Source organism: Ceratotherium simum, chromosome 2 (genome assembly GCF_057802395.1).
Source record: "Ceratotherium simum simum isolate JZ-2026a chromosome 2, ASM5780239v1, whole genome shotgun sequence".
Taxonomy (NCBI): Eukaryota; Metazoa; Chordata; class Mammalia; order Perissodactyla; family Rhinocerotidae; genus Ceratotherium; species Ceratotherium simum.
In genome coordinates this window covers 15,083,512-15,107,856 of record NC_141901.1, presented here as the reverse complement: position 1 = coordinate 15,107,856, position 24,345 = coordinate 15,083,512, and the positions used below count along the sequence as shown (strand labels likewise).

General features: G+C 38.9%; 1 protein-coding gene across 7 annotated transcripts in view; it reads right to left on the bottom strand.

The window, feature by feature from the left end:
• Nucleotides 1-346: 346 nt before the first annotated feature.
• Nucleotides 347-24,345, bottom strand: part of TDRD5 (tudor domain containing 5) — a 107,030-nt gene continuing 83,031 nt past the window's right edge. For 6 of the 7 annotated variants that reach the window (XM_087438531.1, XM_014783383.2, XM_087438534.1 and 3 more), the window contains 2 exons: nucleotides 24,094-24,304; nucleotides 347-918 (listed from right to left, as the gene is read on the bottom strand). In XM_087438531.1, coding sequence (XP_087294657.1) covers nucleotides 671-918; nucleotides 24,094-24,304 — 459 coding nt within the window. In that variant the 3' untranslated portion in view covers nucleotides 347-670. The remainder of the gene's footprint in view (nucleotides 919-24,093; nucleotides 24,305-24,345) is intronic. The other variant, XM_087438514.1, reaches the window with a different exon arrangement.

Sequence of the window (24,345 nt, the reverse complement as noted above, 5' to 3'; positions counted from 1 at the left end):
CTCCTGGGAACTGTGAGGACTACGCAGATGGCTCAGCTAAGTGTCAACATACTGTCTCTATAATTTTGTTATTAGTCTTCAAGAAATTGCCTATACTGAAAGACAGTTTAATTTTTTAAAAACATAAAAGTGTTTATATGACCAAAGCTTCAGGGTGTGGATTTTCTTGCTAATCCTAGTATTTCAAAGAAATAACGATGGTAAGGACTGGAGCCCTGGATCATCTCTCTAATATAGAAGATTCTAAATGAGATTGAAAAAACAGCCTTAGAATTCAGACATCCTTTTTTTCTGGAGATAGGGATGTGAGAGAATTTTTGTCTTACTAAATATGGATCACAAAACATTAGTTTTCCAGTTTTCATTTATCAGTCATGATATATACAAGAAAAACTTTTATAGAAACACAAAAAGAATAAAAACTCCTTTAAACTACTACATTAAAGGTGGACAAAATTATACAGAATAAGAAATACAGTCAATAAAAATGAAAATTAACAATATCAATGATTACACAACAAAGTGGTCTATTAGCATAATAAAACTAAAATATAGTCACACAGAAAGACAAAGGCATCAACTATCAACATACTATTTCCTCTTAATACCTCCTCCTCATTTTGGCCTGAAATCACCAAGCCCTAAGCACCTGGATTATTTTTTCCTCCCCTTATGCCTCCATCCTTTTCACACTGGGGTACCAGTGTAGGAGGCTCCTGGACGTGGCTAATCGCGCAGCAGCTCCTAAGGCAGCAGTGGCTGTACTTCGAGGAATGAGGAGCTTCTGAGAAATCTGGAGCTGAGGAGACAAAATCAAAGAGAGCTGGTCCATGGCTCCATGACTCTTGTCTTTGAACACTGTTATAGCATGGCTACTAGAAAAATCTTCATTCTTTAGTCTCTCTGGAGAGCTTTCCACTGAAAAAGAAAGAAAATAGAAGCCTTTTCAAGGTGTTCTCACACGCACTGCCTTCTCTCTCCCATTCTAGATCTTTACTAACGTGTTCAATCATCTTCTGTTAGGTGATGACAGTTGCTAATGGCAAAACAGAGAGGATGAGACTCCGAAACCAATCAACAAATGAAAAGGAAATGAGGATGAGGAATCATGCATTGAGATAAAATAAATTCTTGCCAGGATGAGGATAAAAAAGAAAGGGAAAAAATGCACTTATGAATAAGGAAAGGAAGACTTCTTCCTAGGACATCATAAAAATAGATATAATTCCAATTCCAGGGAAGAGTCCTTAAGCTCCTCTATTTCCTTCCAGCAGGGAGCAAAACGCCATTCAATAGGCATTCTCTATTGCAAAGTGGTTCTAATCTCAAGCCTTGTGTCAACGTAAAAACAAAACTGACCAAGACTGTGGCTGCTTTGAAATTCCAAAAATCAGTTATTGGCCATAAAATGAATTCCTTAGGAATTAGTTTTAATTAAGAAGAAAGAATCTTTTAAATGAGATAAACTGCAGGGAACTCCAATGTCCCTGAGTTCCAAATAGCCAAGGAAGGGAATGCAAGGCATTCTCACATGTGTACTCTAACCAGTGCTACTAAAAGTAGCTGGTCTATAAATTGTTTATTACTTGACTACAATGAGAGAAGGAGCTTTTGCCAGCATCTAAGCCAATACACTGCTTCCTTCAAGAAAGTCCTGATTTGGGGGAAAAAAAATCTAGGTGAGCCAAACAATGTACTATTGTGTGGTCCATTGTCACAAACCCTTCATAGACTAGCACCAGTAACTGCCCACAGTTTGAAAAGCACTGCTCTAGACCCTAAAAACACAGATTTCAAAAAGTTCAGAGAAAAAGCGGGCATAGTCCAATATTTTATTCATCTTTGCATCTTTAGCATCTAGCATAGTAGCATGTAGTATACGTTCCATACGTTTGTGATGAATTATGCTCAAGGAGGACTTGACAGGGTATTCTAAAAAGTAAAACTCTGATCATAAAGCTATAATTAATGCCCACTAGAGAGAAAAAGAGATGGTGAGTTCTAAAGAAATTTTTTGGTGAGCTCAGATTTTAAAAGGTATAAAAATATGAAGGCAGGGACACGTGATGAAAGGATTTAAAAGAGCAGCAAAACTTTTGCTTCCAGACATGATGTTAATTCAAAAGCGACTGAAAAACAATCTCTCCTGCTTTAGATAACTGGAAAACTGGACACAATATATGAAACAACACCTTTCAGACACTGAACAACAAGCATGCAGGACAGTGATCTCTGAAAGAAGGGAAATAAACCAAGTGAGCCCTACAAGTGCCTTAGCTCCTTGTCTGAAGATAATTTCCAGGCTGCAGGACAAGGAGGGAAGACTGCACTGAGCGAGCCCAGAGGTCTTCCTGGGTTGAGAAGACAGAGCTTGGAATTCATGGAGGCCAAGGTGTCTGGAATTTGCGGGGGAAAAGTAACAGAGAAGAGGCAGTTGGAGAGAATGAAGCTGGAGATCTGCACAGCCTTAGCTGAGTAGTGATCTGGCTCACGCATGTGGAGAAACCACCAAGGCCAGGGGAAAACCTACCTGAAAGGAGTAGGCAGAACGATCACTGAAGCTTCTACTGGTACAAAATAGTTCATGTTCCCACCAGACAAAGTGTAAAGAAATCCTAACACAAAGGACATCAAGTCCTGTCAATACTCTCAGAAAGGTGCTACCTAAACAGCAGGGCCAACAGACTGAAGGCTTTTCTAGGCCAGCCTAATGAAACCTAAAAGAAACACAGAAATAATAAAACCAATTTCAGGTAATTTAATTGCATCCCCCTCAACTGAACAGATGGATGGACAGACAGATACAAACAGACAGGGAAGGAAAGGAGGGAGGGAAAAAGGGAGAAAAAAAGGAAAAAATGAAAGAAGAAAGAAAGACCCATCCAACAATGCAAAATTCACAGTGTCTGTCATCCAATAAAAAATTACCAGATACTCAAAGAAGCAGAAAAATATGACTTATAATCAGGAAAAAAATCAATCAGTAGAAGCCAATTCAGAAATGATACAAATGACAGAATGCAGAAATGATACATATGCTAGATTCACAAGACAAGGGTATCAAAATAGCTGTTATAAGAACACTCCAGGTATTCAAGAAGGCAGAGAAAAACATGAGTATAAATGAGGAGAAAAACAGAAGATATAAAAAGACCCAAACCAAATCTCTAGTGATGAAAACTACAATTTCTAAGATGAAAAATATACTGGATGGGAAAAGAACATATTAAACACTGAACAAGAACAGGTTACTACACTGGAGACATAGTAATAGAAACTATCCAAAATGAAACCCAGACAGCAAAGACCGGGAAAAAGGACAGTGCATCAGTGAACTGGGGAACATCATCAAGTGGCCTATCACACTGTAACCCGTAACTGGAGTAAGAAAAAGGAGGGGGGGAGGGAAGGGTGACAGAAAAAATATTTAAAGAAATAATGAATGAAATTTTTCCAAATTTAATGGAAACTATAAACTCACAGATCCAAGAAGCTCAACGAACCCCGGCAGAAGAAATATGAAGAGAACCACACCAAGGCACCTTATAATCAGATTGTTGAAAAGCAGTTATGCGAGAGAAAAATCCTAAAAGCAGCCAGAGGAAATAACACATTACAGAGAACAAAGATAAGAATAACAACAGACGATGTCAGAAACAGTGACGGGCAGAGCAATATCTTTTAATGCACTGAAAAATCTGCTGACCTATAACTTTACATCCAGAAAAACAATCTTGAAGAATGAAAAGAAAATAAAGGCTTTTTCTAATGTATAAAAGCTGAAAGAATACATCAGTAGCAGACCAGCACTACAGTTTAAGTTCTTCAAGCAAAAAGAAAATAACACCAGATGGGAACTTGGATCTACAACAGGCACTGGCAAACTACAGCCTGTGGGCCAAATCCAGCCTACCACCTGTTTTTTAAATAAAATTTTATTGGAAAACAGCCATGTTCATTTGTGTATTGTCTATGGCTGTTTTGGTGCTATATGGCAGAGGTGAGTATCTGCGACACAGACTGTATGGACTGCAAAGCTGAAAATATTTCTTTTCTGGCTCTTTACAGAAAAAGTTTGCTGAACCCTGATTTACACGTGGAAGGAAGAGCACTGGAAATGGCAAACATATGAGTAAACAGAAGAGAATTTTCTCATTTTTAATTTCTTTAAAAGACAGTTGACTGTGGAGCAAAAATAATAAGAATGAATTTTGAGGTTTACAACATATGAAGAAATAAAATATATAACAATAGTTAAAGGACAGGATGGAGGAAACAGAAGTAGGCAATTGTAAGGTTCTCATACTATACAGATGATAATCTGAGGATGATAATTCAAAGATATAGATTATAAATCCTAAAGCAACCATTCAAAGAGTAAAAACAAAAGAAAGAGGTAAAACTATTAAGTCAATAAAGGAAACAAATGGAATCATAAAAAAAAATGAAAAAAAAGGAAAGAAAAGATAAAAAAAGGAATAAGAACAAATGAGAAAGATAGAAAACAAGAAAATGGTAGATTTAAACCCAAACATAGTAATTATCTCATTAAATTATCTAAACACTTCAATTAAAAAGAAGAGATTATTAAATTGGATAAAAAAGCAAGACCACACTACAATGCTGCCTACAAGAAATCTACTTTAATATAAAGATACAGATAGATTAAAAGAAAAAACATGGAAAATGATATACCATGCTAACATAAATCAAAAGAAATCTCAGTGGCTATATTAATATCAACCAAGTGGATTTCAAAGCAAAGACTATTACCATGGATAAAGAGTATATGGGGGCTGGGAGGCGGAGTCAAGATGGCGGCGTAGGCAGACTTGGAACTCACCTCCTCCCGTGGACACAGCCAATTTACAACTACTCGTGGAAAAATTACCCCTGAGACAGAACTGAAAACTGGATGAGAGGAACTCCTGCAACAACGGACAGTCCTCACTGAGGTGGAAGAGGCAGAGACTCCCTTCTGGAGAGGAAAAACGCCGCCTTCACAAGCCGACAGCTTCACGGCCGCCAGGAGCAGCTCACAGGTACGCAGCCTCCCTGGAGGCGCGGGGCCCTGAGCCGGGGAGCGCCCCCGCGGTGGGCATTTTGTGGACCCAGCACAATCGAGACCAGCGGCATAATATCTGACTTTGCTGCTACTAAAACATTGGGGAGCACCCCCAGAAAACCCGGTTCACAAAGAAACTAAAACTGGCTCTTAAAGGGCCCGTGCACAAACTCACCCGCTCCAGAAAGCACCCTAAAATCACCAGAAAGAAAGGTGCACAGTGCTGTGGTGACAAGAGACTCACCTAATAGGCCCTGAGTGCATCTCGGTGAGGGGTGAGACCTCTCCAGGGACTGGGACATTGGCGGCGGCCACTGTTGTGGCCTGGTGTGGGCGTGCTGACACAGACGCCATTGGAGTTCTCCCTGAGACCTGCTAGCCCAGGGTCTGCCCCACCCGCTAGAGCACCGATTTAATCCAGCTCAGCCAGGGCAGGCAGCCCACCCTAGAGACTGGCCCCACCCAACAACAAGCCCTCAGGCAACGTGTGGGCCTGCATAGATTGGTGCCTGGATTCTCTGCAGCCTGGCAACTGAGCTGACTTGAGCGGGGGCAGGGTGTGCACAAGGAGCGGGTGGAGAGTGTGGGGTGGTGGCGGAGTGTGTGGGGCTCCCGCCGTGGAGAGACTGGGTCTGCTTGGGGAGGTCGGAGCACTCACATGGGGCAGGAATGTGTTGACTGTGTGTGTGGACCTGTGGGCGGCAGGGCTTGTCAGCTGCAGAAGACTTGTGCTTCTCAAAGACCCACATAGGAGGTTTGCCCCACCTTCCAAAGCCTGAAACAATTGGGTGCTCCTGTGCCTGAGGCCAGCCCCACCCAGGTGCAATCCTCAGAGAGCTGACAAGAGACATAATAGGCTAGAGGCTTACTGCAATTGTAAGGCCCTGAGCCTAACAACCTGCCACGCTGGGGGCCTACTCAGTTAAAAGAAATACTGCAACACAAATGTGGTATTAGAACTTACAGCCAACTGTGCTGGGGGGCCCCACACCTGATAAAGAGACTGAAGGGCCCACAACAACTACAGCAGCTGAGCATTACAACAGCTGGCCAGGAGCATAACTCAGCTTCCCTGGGCGCCTATAGGGAGAGCTAACAGGCCACAATAGAAGGACACACGTAGCCCACATAGGGGCCACCCAAGGAACATTGAGAACTGAGGGAAGCACACTGGACGCCTCCCAAGGCATCACTAACATAAGGTCACCTATCCAAGAGCAGGAGACGTAGCTGACCTACCTAATACATAGACACAAGCACAGGGAAAGAGGCAAAATGAGGAGGCAAAAGAATACATTCCAAGTAAGGGAACAGGACAAAACCCCAGAAAAGGAACTAAGTGAAACAGAAATGAGCAACCTACCTGACAGAGAGTTCAAACTAAGAGTGTTAAGGATGCTCACTGATGTGGGGAGAAGAATAGATGAACTCAGTGAGAATGTCAACAAAGAAATGGAAGATATAAAAAAGAACCAATCAGAAATGAAGAATACAATACTGGAAATGAAAAATTCATTAGAGGGACTCAAAAGCAGAGTAGAGGATACAGAAGAACAGATCTGTGAGCTGGAAGAAAGACTAGAAGAAATTACCCAAGGTGAACAGGTAAAAGAGAAAAGAATTAAAAAGAGTGAGGACAGTCTAAGGGACCTCTGGGACAACATCAAGCGCACTAACATCCGTGTTATAGGTGTCCCAGAAGGAGAAGAGCGAGACAAGGGGGCAGAGAATCTATTTCAAGAAATAATAGATGAAAACTTCCCTAACCTAAGGAAGGAAACAGACATCCAGGTACAGGAAGCACTGAGAGCACCAAACAAGATAAACCCAAAGAGGCCCACACCAAGACACATCATAATCAAAATGTCCAGAATTAAAGATAAAGAGAGAATCCTAAAAGCCGCAAGAGAATGTCAAGTTACATACAAAGGAAACCCCATAAGGCTATCAGCTGACTTCTCAGCAGAAACCTTACAGGCTAGAAGAGAATGGCACGATATATTTAAAGTGCTAAAAGGAAAAAACTTACAGCCAAGAATACTCTACCCAGCAAGGTTATCATTCAAAATGGAAAGAGAGATCAAAATTTTCCCAGATAAGCAAAAATTAAAGGAGTTTGTCACCAAGAAACCAGTGCTACAAGAAATGTTAAAGGGACTGATTTAAGGGGAAAAGAGAAGACCACAAATAGGAAAAATTATCTATTTCCATGATTAGAACGTAATGGATACAAATGCACAAAAAAGAGGTTAGATATGATATTAAAAACATAAAAGGAGGGAGGAGGGGAGTTAAAGAGTACAGCTTTCAGACAGAGGTCAAACTAAAGTGACCATCAATTCTGTATAGAAGAAGTAAGGAACAGAGAAGGAATACTAAAACACTGAGAAAAAAAAAAAAAAAAAGTTAAAAAATGGCAGTAAGTACATACTTATCAATAGCTACTTTAAACGTCAATGGACTAAATGCTCCCATTAAAAGGCATAGGGTGGCTGACTGGATAAAAAAACAAGACCCATATATATGCTGCATACAAGAGACACACTTCAGACCTAAGGACACTCACAAACTGAAAGTGAAGGGATGGAAAAAGATACTCCATGCAAATGGCAATGAAAAGAAAGCTGGGGTAGCAGTACTCATATCAGACAAAATAGACTTTAAAACAAAAACTGTAAAAAGAGACAAAGAAGGGCATTACATAATGATCAAGGGAACAATCCAACAAGAGGATGTAACACTTGTAAATATCTACGCACCCAATGTAGGTGCACCTAAATATATAAAGCAATTATTAACAGACATAAAAACGGAAATAGACAGTAACACAATAGTAGTAGGGGACTTTAACACTCCACTTACACCAACGGATAGATCATCCAAACAGAAGATCAATAAGGAAACATTGGCCTTAAATAACACACTAGAACAGATGGACCTAGTAGATATATACAGAGCATTCCATCCAAAAACCGAAGAATACACGTTCTTTTCAAATGCACATGGAACATTCTCCAGGATTGATCACATATTAGGCCACAAAACAAGTCTCCATAAATTTAAGAAGATTGAAATAATACCAAGCATCTTTTCTGACCACAACGGTATGAAACTAGAAATCAACTATAGGAAGAAAATCAGAAAGGCCACAAATACGTGGAGATTAAACAAAATGCTACTGAACAACAACTGGGTTAACGAAGAAATCAAAGAAAAAAACAAATATACCTGGAGACAAATGAAAATGAAAATACGACATGCCAGAATTTATGGGATACAGCAAAAGCGGTTCTAAGAGGGAAGTTTATAGCGATACAGGCCTATCTCAACAAACAAGAAAAATCTCAAATAAACAATCTAACAATGCACCTAAAGGAACTGGAAAAAGAAGAACAAACAAAGCCCAAAATCAGTAGAAGAAGGGAAATAACAAAAATCAGAGCAGAAATAAATGAAATAGAGACCAAAAAAACAATAGAAAAAATTAATAAAACCAAGAGCTGGTTCTTTGAAAAGATCAACAAAATTGACAAACCTTTAGCTAGACTCACCAAGAAAAAAAGAGAGAAGGCACAAATAAGTAAAATCAGAAATGAAAGAGGAGAGGTTACAACAGACACCTCAGAAATACAAAAGATTATAAGAGAATACTATGAAAAGCTATATGCCAACCAATTCAACAATCTGGAAGAAATGGATAAATTCTTAGAATCATACAACCTTCCAAAACTGGATCAAGAAGAAGTAGAGAATTTGAATAGACCAATCACCAGTGAGGAGATCGAAACAGTAATCAAAAACCTCCCCAAAAATAAAAGTCCAGGACCAGACGGCTTCCCTGGTGAATTCTACCAAACATTCAAAGAAGACTTAATACCTATCCTTCTCAAACTCTTCCAAAAAATTGAGGAGGGCGGGAAGCTCCCTAACTCATTCTACGAAGCCGACATTACCCTGATACCAAAACCAGACAAGGACAACACAAAAAAAGAAAATTACAGGCCAATATCACTGATGAACATCGATGCGAAAATCCTCAACAAAATACTAGCAAATTGCATACAACAATACGTTAAAAAGATTATACACCATGATCAAGTGGGATTTATTCCAGGGATGCAGGGATGGTTTAACATTCGCAAATCAATCAACGTAATACACCACATTAATAAAATGAAGAACAAAAATCACATGATCATCTCAATAGATGCAGAGAAAGCATTTGACAAGATACAGCATCCATTTATGATAAAAACTCTGAATAAAATGGGTATAGAAGGAAAGTACCTCAACATAATAAAGGCCATATATGAGAAACCAACAGCTAATATCATCCTCAATGGTGAAAAACTGAAAGCTATCCCTCTAAGAACAGGAACCAGACAAGGATGCCCACTGTCACCACTCCTATTTAACATAGTATTGGAAGTCCTAGCCAGAGCAATCAGGCAAGAGAAAGAAATAAAAGGGATCCCAATTGGAAAGGAAGAAGTGAAACTGTCACTATTTGCAGATGACATGATTTTATATATAGAAAACCCGAAAGAATCCACCAGAAAACTTTTAGAAGTAATAAACGAATATGGTAAAGTTGCAGGATACAAAATCAACATACAAAAATCAGTTGCATTTCTGTACACTAACAACGAACTAGCAGAAAGAGAAATTAAGAATACCATCCCATTTACAATTGCAACCAAAAGAATAAAATACCTAGGAATAAACTTAACCAAAGAGGTGAAAGATCTGTACAGCGAAAACTATAAAACATTTCTGAAAGAAATTGAAGAAGACACAAAGAAATGGAAAGATATTCCGTGCTCTTGGATTGGAAGAATTAACATAGTTAAGATGTCCATACTTCCTAAAGCCATCTATAGATTCAGTGCAATCCCTATCAAAGTTCCAACAACATTTTTCACAGAAATAGAACAAAGAATCCTAAAATTTATATGGAACAACAAAAGACCCCGAATAGCTAAAGGAATCCTGAGAAAAAAGAACAAAGCTGGAGGTATCACACTCCCTGATTTCAAAATATACTACAAAGCTATAGTAACCAAAACAGCATGGTACTGGCACAAAAACAGACACACAGATCAATGGAATAGAATCGAAAGCCCAGAAATAAACCCACACGTCTATGGACAGCTAATCTTTGACAAAAGAGCCAAGAACATACAATGGGGAAAAGAAAGTCTCTTCAACAAATGGTGTTGGGAAAACTGGACAGCCACATGCAAAAAAATGAAAGTAGACCCTTACCTTACACCATACACAAAAATTAACTCCAAATGGATTAAAGACTTGAATGTAAGACCTGAAACTATGAAACTTCTAGAAGAAAACATAGGCAGTACGCTCTTCGACATCGGTCTTAGCAACATCTTTTCAAACACCACATCTGACCAGGCAAGAGAAACAATAGAAAAAATAAACAAATGGGACTACATCAAACTAAAAAGCTTCTGCACAGCAAAGGAAACCATCAACAAAACGAAAAGACAACCTAACAATTGGGAGAAGATATTTGCAAACCATACATCTGATAAGGGCTTAATCTCCAAAATATATAAAGAACTCATGCATCTCAACAACAACAAAACTAACAACCCAATTAAAAATGGGCAAAAGACCTGAACAGACATTTCTCCAAAGAAGATATACAGATGGCCAACAGACACATGAAAAAGATGTTCAAAATCACTAACTATCAGGGAAATGCAAATCAAAACTACGATGAGATATCACCTCACGCCCGTCAGAATGGCTATAATTAACAAGACAGGAAACAACATGTGTTGGAGAGGATGTGGAGAGAAGGGAACTCTCATACACTGCTGGTGGGAGTGCAAACTGGTCCAGCCACTATGGAAAACAGTATGGAGATTCCTCAAAAAATCAAGGATAGAACTACCATATGATCCAGCTATTCCACTGCTGGGTATTTATCCAAAGAACTTGAAAACACCAATTTGCAAAGGTACATGCACCCCTGTGTTCATTGCAGCGTTATTCACAATAGCCAAGACTTGGAAGCAACCTAAGTGCCCATCAAGGGACGAATGGATAAAGAAGCTGTGGTATATATACACAATGGAATACTACTCAGCCATAAGAAACGATGAAATCCAGCCATTTGTGACAACATGGATGGACATTGAGGGTATAATGCAAAGTGAAATAAGTCAGAGGGAGAAGGTCAAATACCGTATGATTTCCTTCATTAAGTAGTAGATAATAACAACAATAAACAAACACATAGGGACAGAGATTGGATTGGTGGTTAGCAGAGGGGAAGGGGGGAGGGAGGAGGGTGAAAGGGATAATTCGGTACATGTGTGTGGTGAAGGGTTGTAATTAGTATTTTGGTGGTGAACATGATGTAATCTATGCAGAAATAGAAGTACAATGATGTACACCTGAAATTTTTACAATGTTATAAACCAATGTTACTGCAATAAACAAAAAATTAAAAAAAAAAAAATAATAAAATAAAAAAAAAAAAAAAAAAAAAAAAGAGTATATGGGGGCTGGCCCGGTGGCACAAAAGGTTAAGTGCACGTGCTCTGCTGTGGTGGCCTGGGATTCGCCAGTTCGGATCCCGGGCGTGCACTGACGCACCGCTTGTCAAGCCATGCTGTGGTGGCGTCCCACATAAAGTGGAGCAAGATGGGCATGGATGTTAGCCCAGGGCCAGTCTTCCTCAGCAAAAAAGAGGAGGATTGGCAGATGTTAGTTCAGGGCCCATCTTCTTCACCAAAAAAAAAAAAAAAAAAAAGAGTATATGTAATTTAATAATGATAAATGGATTGATTCATCAATAGGGCATAATAATCCTAATAACAGTGTCAAAGTCCTTGAAGCAAACTTGATAGAACTGAAATAAAAAAAGACAAATCAACAATATAATTGTAGAGTTCAACAATTTTCTCTCAATAATTGATTGAGCAAGTAGATAGGAAATTAGTAAGGCTATAGAAAACTCGAACAACACTATCTATCAACTTGACTTAATTTATTTATAAAATACTTATCCCAATATCAGACTACACAATGTTCTAAAGTATACATGAAACATTCACAAAGATAAACCATATTCTAGACTATACGATAAATGTCTGAATTTAAAAGGACTGAAAGTATGTCCCCTAATCAAAATAAAATTAAATTAGAAATCAATAAATAATGGAAATAAATTTGGAAAATCTTCAAATATTTGGAAGTTAAACAACATACTTCTTGAAGAGAGAACTCATAAGGGTAATTAAAAACATTCTGAACTATGGCTATAATCACCAAGACAAAAAACAACAAATGTTGGAGAGGATATGGAGAAACAGGAACCCTCATACACAGCTGGTGGGAATGCAAACTGGTGCAGCCTCCATGGAAAACGGTATGGAGATTCCTCAAAGAATTAAAAATAGAGATGCCCTATGATCCAGCCATCCCACTACTGGGAATCTATCCAACGAACCTGAAATCAACAATCCAAAGAGGCTTACACACCCCTATGTTCACTGCAGCATTATTCACCATAGCCGAGAAGTGGAAGCAACCTGTGTCCCTCGACTGATGATTAGATTAAGAAAATGTGGCATATATATACAGTGGAATACTACTCAGCCATAAAAAAAAACAAAATCGTCCCATTTTGGAGGATATTATGTTAAGTGAAGTACGCCAGAAGGAGAAAGACAAACACTGTATGATCTCACTCATATGTGGAATATAAACCAACACATGGTCAGAGAAAACTGTATTGTGGTTACCAGGGGCGATGGGGGTGGGGGGTGGGCACAAGGGGTGAAGGGAGTCATATATATGGTGATGGACAAACAAAAATGTACAACCCAAAATTTCACAATGTTAAAAACTATTAAAACATCAATAAAAAATATTATGAACTGAATGAAAATAAAAACCCAACATATCAAAATTCATGACATGCAGCTAAAGCAGTGCTTAAGGGAAATATTATGAACATTGTTGCTAATAAATTTTACAACTTAGATAAAATCTTTGAAATTCAAAACTACCAAAGCTCATTCAAGAAGAAACAGACAACCCAAACAGCCTTATATCTATTAAAGACATTGAATTTGTAGTTTAACAGCCTTCCTACAGAGAAAACTCCAAGCCCTAAGGGCTTCACTGTTGAACTCTACCAAATGTTTAAGGAAGACATTATATCAATTCCACACAAATTCTTACAGAGAAGAAAAGAGGAGGGACCATGCCCAACTCATTCAATGACAGCAGCATTCGCTGGATACCAAAATCAGACAGACATCACACAAAAAAACTAGAAACCAATATCTTTCATGAACACAGACACAAACGTTCTTAACAAGATTTTAACATGAGTACAGCATTATATAAAATAAATAATACATCATGGAGGGGACTTCTGGGAAGATGGTGGCATAGGAGGACTCTAAACTCATCTCCTCCCACAGACACAACAAATCTACAACTACCTGTGGAACAATTTCCTCTGAGAAAGAACTGGAAACTGGATAAAAAGAACCCCACAAAAAGGGACAGCACTGACAGAGGTGGAAAAGGCAGAAATACCCCCTCTGCTGAGGAAAAAACCACATTGTAAAAACCGTGGTGCTGCATGGCCAGGAGCAATCTTAGGGTACAAAGCTTCCCCTGGAGGAGCGGGGGATCTGAGCAGGAGAGCTATGCCACAATAAGCAGCTTTTGAATTCAGCATAACAGAGACAAGTGCCATAATACACAGCTTTGCTGGCTATTAAACCAATGGGGAATACCCCCAGAAAAGCTGCTGAACATAAGAGAAAGAAAGCCTGCTCTTAAAGGGCCCATGCACCAATTCACCCCTTCTGGAAACCAACACAAAATCACCAGAAAGAAAGGTACATAGTCCTTTGGTAAAAGAGACTTACTTGATAAACTCTGAGTGCATCTCAGAGAGGCAGGAGGCGACTGGGACCGCCTCCCCAAGGACTGAGACACTGGTGACAGTCATTATTCTGACCTAGTACAGGTGTGCTGACATAAACATTGGCAAACACCATTGGATTTCTTCCTCAGGCCTGTTAGCACAGGGGTTTGCCCCTCCCACTAGAGCACTGATTTAATCCAGCTCAGCCAGGGCAGGCAGCCTCCTCTAGGGACTGGCCCCGCCCACCAACAAGCCCAGGGGGAAATTGTGGGCCTGCGCAGGCAGGGTGCGTGGGACCTCTGCAGCAGGGCTAGTGGGCCTGCCTCAGTGGGGCGGGTGTGTGTGCAGGGTGGGACTGTGTGTTGGCAGGGTGTGTGGGCCAACAGGCAGTGGGGCTTGTCAGCTACAGCAGACTTGTGCCACTGGCCATCTCAAACAGCCACACAGGGGATCTACCCCACCTTCTAACGCCTGAAATGACTGTGTGCTGCAATGCCTGGGGCCAGCCCCACCCAGCTGCACTCCTGAGAGACTGATAATAGCCTCGCAGGCCAGAGGCCTACAGCAATTGTGAGCCCCTGAGCCTGGCAACTAGCCACACTGGGGGCCTGACTCACTTAAAAAGCAGCAGGTGTGTGCTATTATACCTTGCAGCCAGCCATGCTGGGGCTTGCCCCACCTGACTAAAATGACCGTAGCAGCCACACACAGCTGAGCCTTATAACCGGCCGGCCCAGGGGCCAGCCTAGACTACCTGTGCACCTGCAGCAAAAGCAACTCCACCACAACAGAAGAGCACACACAACCCACACAAGGGACACTCCTGGAACATTTGGAACTGGTGATGACAGGGAAGCACACTGTTGGGCCCCATAAGGCATCACTTACATAAAGCCACAACTCCAAGATCAGGAGACGTAGCTGATCTACCTAATATATAGACACAAGCACAGAGAAGTAGACAAAATGAGGAGACAAAGGAATATGTTTCAGATAAGAGAAAAGGACAAATCCTCAGAAAAAGAACTAAACAAAACAGAGATAAAGAATCTACCTGATAGAGAGTACAAATAGTCATAAGGATGCTCACTGATCTTGGGAGAAGAACAGATGAACACAGAACTTGAACAAAGAAATGGAAAACATAAAACAACCAATCAGAACTGAAGCATACAATAGTGGAAATGAAAAATTCACTAGAGGGAATCAACAGCAGAGTAGATGATACAGAAGAACAGATCAGTGAGCTGGACGAAAGAGTAGAGGAAATCACCCAAGCTGAACAGAAAAAAGAAAAAAGAATTAAAAAGAACGAGGACAGTCTAAAGGACTTCTGGGACAACCAAGCATACTAACATCCATTTTATAGGTGTCCCAGAAGGAGAAAAGACAGACAAAGGGATAGAGAACCTATTTGAAGAAATAACAGCTGAAAACTTTCCTAACCTAAGGAACGAAAACAGACATCCACGTACAGGAAGTACAGAGAGCACGGAACAAGATGAACCCAAAGAGGCCAACACCAAGACACATAAAAATTAAAATGTCAAGAATTAAAGATACAAAGAGAATCCTAAAAGCTGCAAGAGAAAGGCAACAAGTTACACACAAAGGAAATCCCATAGCTATTAGCTGATTTCTCAGTGGAAACCTTATGGGCTAGAAGGGAGTGGCACAATATTTCAAAGTACTGAAAGGAAAAAACCTACAGCCAAGAATACTCTACTCAGCAAGGTTATTATTCAGAATGGAGGAAGAGGTAAAGAGTTTTCCAGACAAGCAAAAACTAAAGGAGTTTATCACCAATAAATGGCCTTACAAGAAACGTTAAAGGGACTTATTTAAGTAGAAAAGAAAAGATCACAAACAGGAATAAGAAACTAATCAAAGAAAAAAAGTCACTGGTAAAGGCAAAAATACAGTAAAGGTAGCAGATCAAACCATCTACAAAGCTAATATGAAGGTCAAAAGACAAAAGTACTAAAAATATCTATTTCCATGATGAGACTTTAAGGGATACACACACAAAAAGAGATTAAATATGATATCAAAAACATAAAATGTGGGGGAAGGGGAGTAAAAGTATAGGGCTTTTAGTAAGATGTCCAAGTTAAGAGACCATCAATTTAATATAGATTGCTATTTACATAGGGTATTATATATGAACCTCATGGTAATCACAAACCAGACACCTATAATAAATACACAAAAACCTAAGAGAAAGGAACCCAAACATAATACTAAAGAAAGCCATCAAACCACAAGGGAAGAGAGCAAGAGAAGAAGAAAGGAACAGAGAAGAACTACTAAAACACCCAGAAAAAAAGTAAAAAAATGGCAGTAAGTACATACTTATCAATAGCTACCTTTTGTTTGTTTTTTTTTTGTGAGGAAGATCAGCCCTGAGCTAAAATCCGTGCTAATCCTCCTCTTTTTGCTGAGGAAGACCAGCTCTGAGCTAACATCTATTGCCAATCCTCCTCCTTTTTTTTTCCCCAAAGCCCCAGTAGATAGTTGTATGTCATAGTTGCACATCCTTCTAGTTGCTGTATGTGGGACGCGGCCTCAGCATGGCCGGAGAAGCTGTGCGTCGGTGCGTGCCCAGGATCCGAATCCGGGCTGCCAGTAGCGGAGCATGCACACTTAACCGCTAAGCCACGGGGCCGGCCCAGCTACCTTAAATGTCAATGGACTAAATGCTCCAATCAAAAGGCATAGGGTGGCTGAGTGGATTAAAAAAAAGACCAATATATATGCTGCATACAAGAGACACTTCAGACCTAAAGACACTCACAGACTGAAAGTGAAGGGATGGAACAAGATACTCCATGAAAATGGCAATGAAAAGAAAGCTGGGGTAGCAATACTTATATAAGACAAAATAGACTTTAAAACAAAAACTGTAACAAGAGACCAGGAAGGGCACTGCATATAGATAAAAGGAACAATCTAACAAGAAGACATAACACTTGTAAATATCTATGCACCCAACATAGAAGCACCTAAATATATAAAGCAATTATTAACAGACATAAAAGGAGAAATAGACAGTAACACAATAATAGTAGGGGAATTGAACACTCCACTTACACCAATGGATAGATCATCCAAACAGAAGATCAATAAGGAAACAATGGCCTTAAATGACACATTAGACCAGATGGACTTAGCAGATATATACAGAACATTCCAACCCAAAACTGCAGAATACACATTCTTTTCAAATGCACATGGAACATTCTCCAGGACAGATCACATATCAGGCCACAAAACAAATCTCGATAAATTTAAGAAAACTGAAATAGTACCAAGCATCTTTTCTGACTACAACGGTATGAAACTAGACATAAACTGTAAGAAGAAACCTGGAAAAGCCACAAATATGTGGAGATTAAACAAAATGCTACTGAACAACTATTGGGTCAATGAAGAAATCAAAGGAGAAATCAAAAAATACCTGAAGACAAATAAAAATGAAAAAACATGCCAAAATTTATGGGATACAGTAAAAGTGGTACTAAAAGGGAAGTTTACAGCAACACGGGCCTACCTCAACAAACAAGAAAAATCTCAAACAACTAACAGTGCACCTAAAGGGACTAGAAAAAGAAGAACAAAACAAAGCCCAAAATCAGCAGAAGGAAGGAAATAATGAAAATCAGAGCAGAAATAAATGAAATAGAGACTAAAAAAAAAAAACCAGAAAAAAAATCAATGAAACTAAGAGCTGGTTCTTTGAAAAGACAAACAAAATTGACAAACCTTTAGCTAGTCTCACCAAGAAAAAAAGAGAAAAGGCTTAAATAAATAAAAGCAGAAATGAAAGAGGAGAAATTACAATGGACACCTAAGAAATACAAAGCATTATAAGAGAATATTAGGAAAAGCTATATACCAACAAATTGGATAATCTAGAAGAAATGGATAAATTCTTAGAATCACACAATCTTCCAAAACTGAATCAAGAAGAAACAGAGAATTTGAAGACAACAATCACCAACCAGTAAGAAGACTGAAACAGTAATCAAAAACCTCCCCAAAACCAGAAGTCCAGGACTAGACAGCTTCCCTAGTGAATTCTACCAAACATTCAAAGAAGACTTAATACCTATCCCTTCTCCAACTCTTCCAAAAAACTGAAGAGGAAGGGAAGCCTTCTAACTCATTCTACAAGGCCAACATTACTCTGATACCAAAGCTAGACAAGGACAACACAAAAAAAGAAAATTACAGGCCAATATCACTGATGAACACAGATGTAAAAATCCTCAACTAAATATTAGCAAATTGAATACAACAATACATTAAAAAGATCATACACCATGATCAAGTGGGATTTATTCCAGGGATGGTTCAACATCAACAAATCAATCAATGTAATACACCACATCAACAAAATGAAGAATAAAAATCACATAATCATCTCAGTAGATGCAGAGAAAGCATTCAACAAGATACAGAAAGTACCTCAACACAATAACGGCCATATATGACAAACCCACAGCTAATATCACACTCAATGGTGAAAAACTGAAAGCTATCTCTTTAAGAACAGAAATTAGACAAGGATGACCACTTTTGCCACTAATTTTTTTGTGGGGAAGATTAGCTCTGAGCTAACATCTGTGGCCAATCCTCCTCTTTTTGCTGAGGAAGATTGGGCCTGGGCTAACATCCGCGCCCATCTTCCTCTACTTTACTTCACATGTGGGACGCCTGCCACAGCATGGCTCCATAAACAGTGCGTAGGTCCGTGCCCAGGATCTGAACCTGTGAACCTCAGGATGCTGAAGCGGAGCCCGTGAACCTAACCACTACACCACCGAGCTGGCCCCTCACCACTCTCATTTAACACAGTTTTGGAAATCCTAGCTGGAGCAATCAGACAAGAAAAAGAAATAAAAGGGATCCAAATTCGAAAGGAAAAAGTGCAACTGCCACTATTTGCAGGTGACATGGTTTTATATATAGAAAACCCTAAAGAATCCACCAGAAAACTTTTAGAAATAATAGATGAATATAGTCAAGTTGCAGGATACAAAATCAACATCCAAAAATCAGTTGCGTTTTGGGACTGGCCTGGTGGCACAAGCAGTTGGGTGCGCACACTCTGCTGCGGCGGCCCAAGGTCCGCTGGTTTGGATCCCGGGCATGCACCGATGCACCGCTTGTCAAGCCATTCTGTGGCAGCGTCCCATATAAAGTAGTGGAAGATGGGCGTGGATGTTAGCCCAGGGCCAGTCTTCCTCAGCAAAAAAAGAGGAGGATTGGCAGATGTTAGCACAGGGCTGATCTTCCTCACACACACACACACACAAAAATCAGTTGTGTTTCTCTACACTTAACAATGAAGTAGCAGAAAGAGAAATTAAGACTACAATCCCATTTACAATTGCAACAAAAAGAATAAAATACCTAGGAATAAATTTAACCAAAGAGGTGAAAGACGTGTACACCGAAAACTATAAAACGCTGATGAAAAAAATTGAAGAAGATACAAAGAAATGGAAAGATATTCTGTGTTCATGGATTAGAAGAATTAACATAATTAAAATGTCCATACTTCCTAAAGCAATCTACAGATTCAATGCAATCCCTATCAAAGTCCCAAGGATATTTTTCACAGAAATAGAACAAAGAATCCTAAAATTTATATGGAACAAAAGATCCCAAATAGCCAAGGAATCCTGAGGAAAAAAAAGAAAAAAGCTGGAGGTATCACATTCCCTATTACAAAGCTACAGTAATCAAAACAGCATGGTACTGGCACAAAAACTAGACACACAGATCTGGAACAGAATTGAGAGCCAAGAAATAAACCCACACATCTATGGACAGCTAATTTTCGACATACAACAGAGAAAGGAAAGTCTCTTCAATAAATGGTGTTGGGAAAACTGGACAGCCACGTGCAAAAGAATGAAAGTAGACCATTATCTTACACTATACACAAAAATTAACTCAAATGGATTAAAGACTTGAACGTAAGACCTGAAACCATAAAAATTCTAGGAAAAAACATAGGCAGTACACTGTTCGACATCAGTCTTAGTAGCATCTTTTCAAATACCATGTCTCACCAGGCAAGGGAAACAAAAGAAAACATAAACAATGGGACTACACCAAACTAAAAAGCTTCTGCACAGCAAAGGAAACCATCAACAAAATGAAAAGACAACCTAACAACTGGGAGAAGATATTTGCAAACCATACATCTGATAAGGGGTTAATATCCAAAATATATAAAGAACTCATACAACTCAACAACAAAGAAAGCTATCCAACTTAAAAATGGGCAAAAGATCTGAAGATTTTTCCAAAGAAGATATACAGCTTGGCCAACAGGCACACGAGATGATGTTCAACTCACTAATTATTAGGGAAATGCAAATAAAAACTACAATGAGATATCACCTCACACTTGTCAGAATGGCTATAATTAACAAGACAAGAAATAACGAGTGTTGGAGAGGATGTGGAGAAAACGGAAATCTCATACACTGCTGGTGGGAATGTTAACTGGTGCCGCCACTATGGAAAACAGTATGGAGATTCCTCAAAAAATTAAGACTAGAACTACCATATGATCCAGCTATTCCACTTCTGGGTATTTATCCAAAGAACATGAAAACACAGATGTGTAAAGATATATGCACCCCTATGTTCACTGCAGCATTATTTTTTTTTTTTAAAGCTTTTTTTTTTTTTTTTAAGATTTTATTTATTTTATTTTTTCCCCCCAAAGCCCCAGTAGATAGTTGTATGTCATAGCTGCACATCCTTCTAGTTGCTGTATGTGGAACTCGGCCTCAGGATGGACGGAGAAGTGGTGCCTCGATGCGCACCCAGGATCCGAACCCAGGCCACCAGCATTGCAGCGCACGCACTTAACCACCAAGCCACAGGGCCGGCCACTGCAGCATTATTGACAATAGCCAAGGCTTGGAAACAACCTAAGTGCCCATCAATGGATGAATGGATAAAGAAGATGTGGTATATATACACAGTTGAATACGACTCAGCTATAAAAAAAGATGAAATCGTGCCATTTGTAACAAGATGGATGGACTTTGAGGGTATTATACTAAGTGAAATAAGCCAGAGGGAGAAGGTCAAATACCATATGATTTCACTCACAAGTAGAAGATAAAAACAACAACAAGAAGAAACAAACACACAGACACAGAGATTAGATTAGTGGTTACCAGAGGGGAAGAGGGGAGGGAGGAGGGAGAAAGGGTTGTTAGGGCACATGTGTACAGTGACAGATGGTAATTAGTTTTTGAGTGGTGAACATGATGTAGTCTACACAGAAATCAAAATATAATCATGTACACCTGAAATTTATATAATGTAAACCAATGTTACCTCAATAAAAACAATAATAATACATCATGATCAAGAGAGCAGTATCCCAGGAATGCACGGTTGGTTTAACATTTGAAAATCAATGTAATTCACCCTAAGAACAGACTATTTAAAAAAAAAAATCATCTCAGCAGATGCAGAAAAAGCATTTGACAAGATTCAATACCCATTCATGGTAAAAGCTACCAGAAATCTAGGAATAAACTGGAATTTCCTCAGCCTGACAAGGGCATTTACAAAAAACCTACAGCTAACATTATACTTCATTTGTGAAAGACTAAATGGTTACCTGAAAGGTCAAGAACAAGGCAAGGATTTCACTCTAACCTATTCTATTCACCCTACGTTTCAGGTCATAATCAGCACAAGAAAAAGGGAAAAAGGCAAACAATTTTCACATAAAGTAAGCTGTTTTCTCCCCCAACAGATGATATAATTGTTTACAGAGAATCCCAAAAACAGAACTAACAAGCTAAATTTAGTAAGGTCACAAAATATAACGACAATATATAAAATCAACCATATTTCAATAAACTAGCAACAATCAAAAACTGAAATAAAAATATCATTTATATAATAGCTTAAAAATATGAAATACCTAGGGATAAATTTAACAAAATATGAATAACACCTATACAACTGAAAACTATGAAACATAATTAATTGCTGAAATCAAAGAGGACTGAAATAAATGGAGAAACAGATTATGATCATAGATCAGAAGACTCAATATTGTTAAGATATCACTTCTCTCCAAATTTATCTATAGACTAAAAAAAAATTCCAATGAAAATTCTAGCAGGTTTTGTGTAAAATTAATTTTAACATTTATGCAGAAAATGCCCTAAAATAGCTAAAACGATTTGAAAAAGAACAAAATTATATGACTTTAAAACTTATTATAAAGCCATAGTAACCAAGACAGTGGTGTAAAGACAGACATAAAGAATACTAGAACAGGGGCCAGCCCCATGGCTTAGCGGTTGGGTGTGCGTGCTCCATTGCTGGCGGCCCGGGTTTGGAACCCCAATGCACTGCTTGTCTGGCCATGCTGAGGCGGCATCCCACATACAACAACTAGAAGGATGTGCAGCTATGACATACAACTATCTACTGGGGCTTTGGGGAGAAAAAGGAGGAGGATTGGCAATAGATGTTAGCTCAGGGCCAGTCTTCCTCAGCAAAAAAAAAAGAGGAGGATTGGCATGGATGTTAGCTCAGGGCTGATCTTTCTCACAAAAAAACAAATACTAGAACATAATATAAAGTCCAGAAACAGACCCTCACATATACAGCCTATTGACCCTATTGACTTCCACAAAGATATCAAGGCAGTTTAATGCAAAAAGGATAGTCTTTTCAACAAATGGTGCTGGCACAACTGAATATTTATATGTAATCAAAATAAATATTGATCCTTACATCACACCATATACAAAAATTAACGAATTGGATCACAGACCTAAATGTAAGCCCTAAAACTCTAGAACTTTTATCAGAAAATGTAAGAGAAAATCTTAGCTTCTTGGGTTAGGAAAGATTTCTAAATAGGACACAAAAGCTCAAACTATAGGAAAAAAATCAGTAAATCTGACTTCATCAAAATAAAAAATTTTGCTCTTCCAAAGATGCTGTTAAGGAAATGAAAAGGTAAGCCACATACTTGAAAATATTTCATATATATATATAGCTGACATAGGTTTTGTGTCCAGAATAAAGAATTTTTACAAATGAATAAAAAGAAGGTAATTCAATAAAAATGAGGAAATACTTGAACACGCAATTCACTAAAGAAGATATAAACATGGCATATAACCACATGAAAAGATGTTCAACATCATTGACAAATAGGGATATGTAAATTAAAATCACAATAAGATACCACTAGACACCCCCTAGAATGGCAAAATTAAAAAAGATTGATGATATCATGCGTTGGCAAGGAGATGGAGCAATTGAAACTTTCATATATTGCTGGTGTGAATACAAAATGGTACAGCCACTTGGGAAAACATTTTGGCAGTTCTTAAAAAGTTAAACATGCAGTGACCATATGAGCCAGTAATTCCATTCCTAGGTATGTAAAAATATGTCTACACAAAGAGCTGTATGTGAATGTTGACAACAGCTTTCTTCATAATGGCCCAAATCTGGAAACAACACAGATGTCCATCATCTAGTGAACAGATAAACAAACTGTGGTATATCCACACCAACTGGGTACTACTCAGCAATAAACAGGAACAAAGGTTTGACCCTGGAAACAAACTAAATGAATCTCTAAGACATTATGCTAAGTGAAAGAAGTCAGACATAAAAACTACATACTGTAAAACTCCCTTTATATGAAATTCTAGAAAAGAGAAGGTAACATGCCAGGAGCCAGCGAGTAGGGGTAGGAATGCCTGACTGCAAAGGGACATAAGGAAACCTTTCAGATTGATGGAAACGTTCTATATTATGATTATGGTGGTGGTTATAAGACTGTATACTTTTGTCAAAACTCATAGAACTGTACACTTAAAAATTGGCAGATTTTACTGTATGTAAACCTGACCTCCCCACACACAAAACTGCAGAAAAGAGTGGCAAAGTGAAAGGGAAAAACTGAGCCCAGAAATAATATGAGGACTTGAGACAAATGCTACAGTTAGCAATTTTTCAATTGTGTTCTGAAAAAGATAAACGAAAGTTTTTAGCAGTATAGCAAACCATTATATTTGTCACTTATATGTAAACCCACCTGAACCAGAGTGTTCTTCTGGGGAATCAACCACTGTAGGAGTTGAACTGAGTGCTGCTGTGGACAACTGAATTTGCTTTTCCTGAGTCTGAATGTCATTAGGTTCAATCTGGCTCCCTTCTGCTGACTGCTGTGACTGGATAAGGGAGATGCAGAACTCTTCCAACTTGGGCAATGTTGAAGAATCTGAAGAACTCTTTCTGTCCGGTTGCTGCAGAATGGGAAAAATGGGGCACAAGCATGAAAAATAAC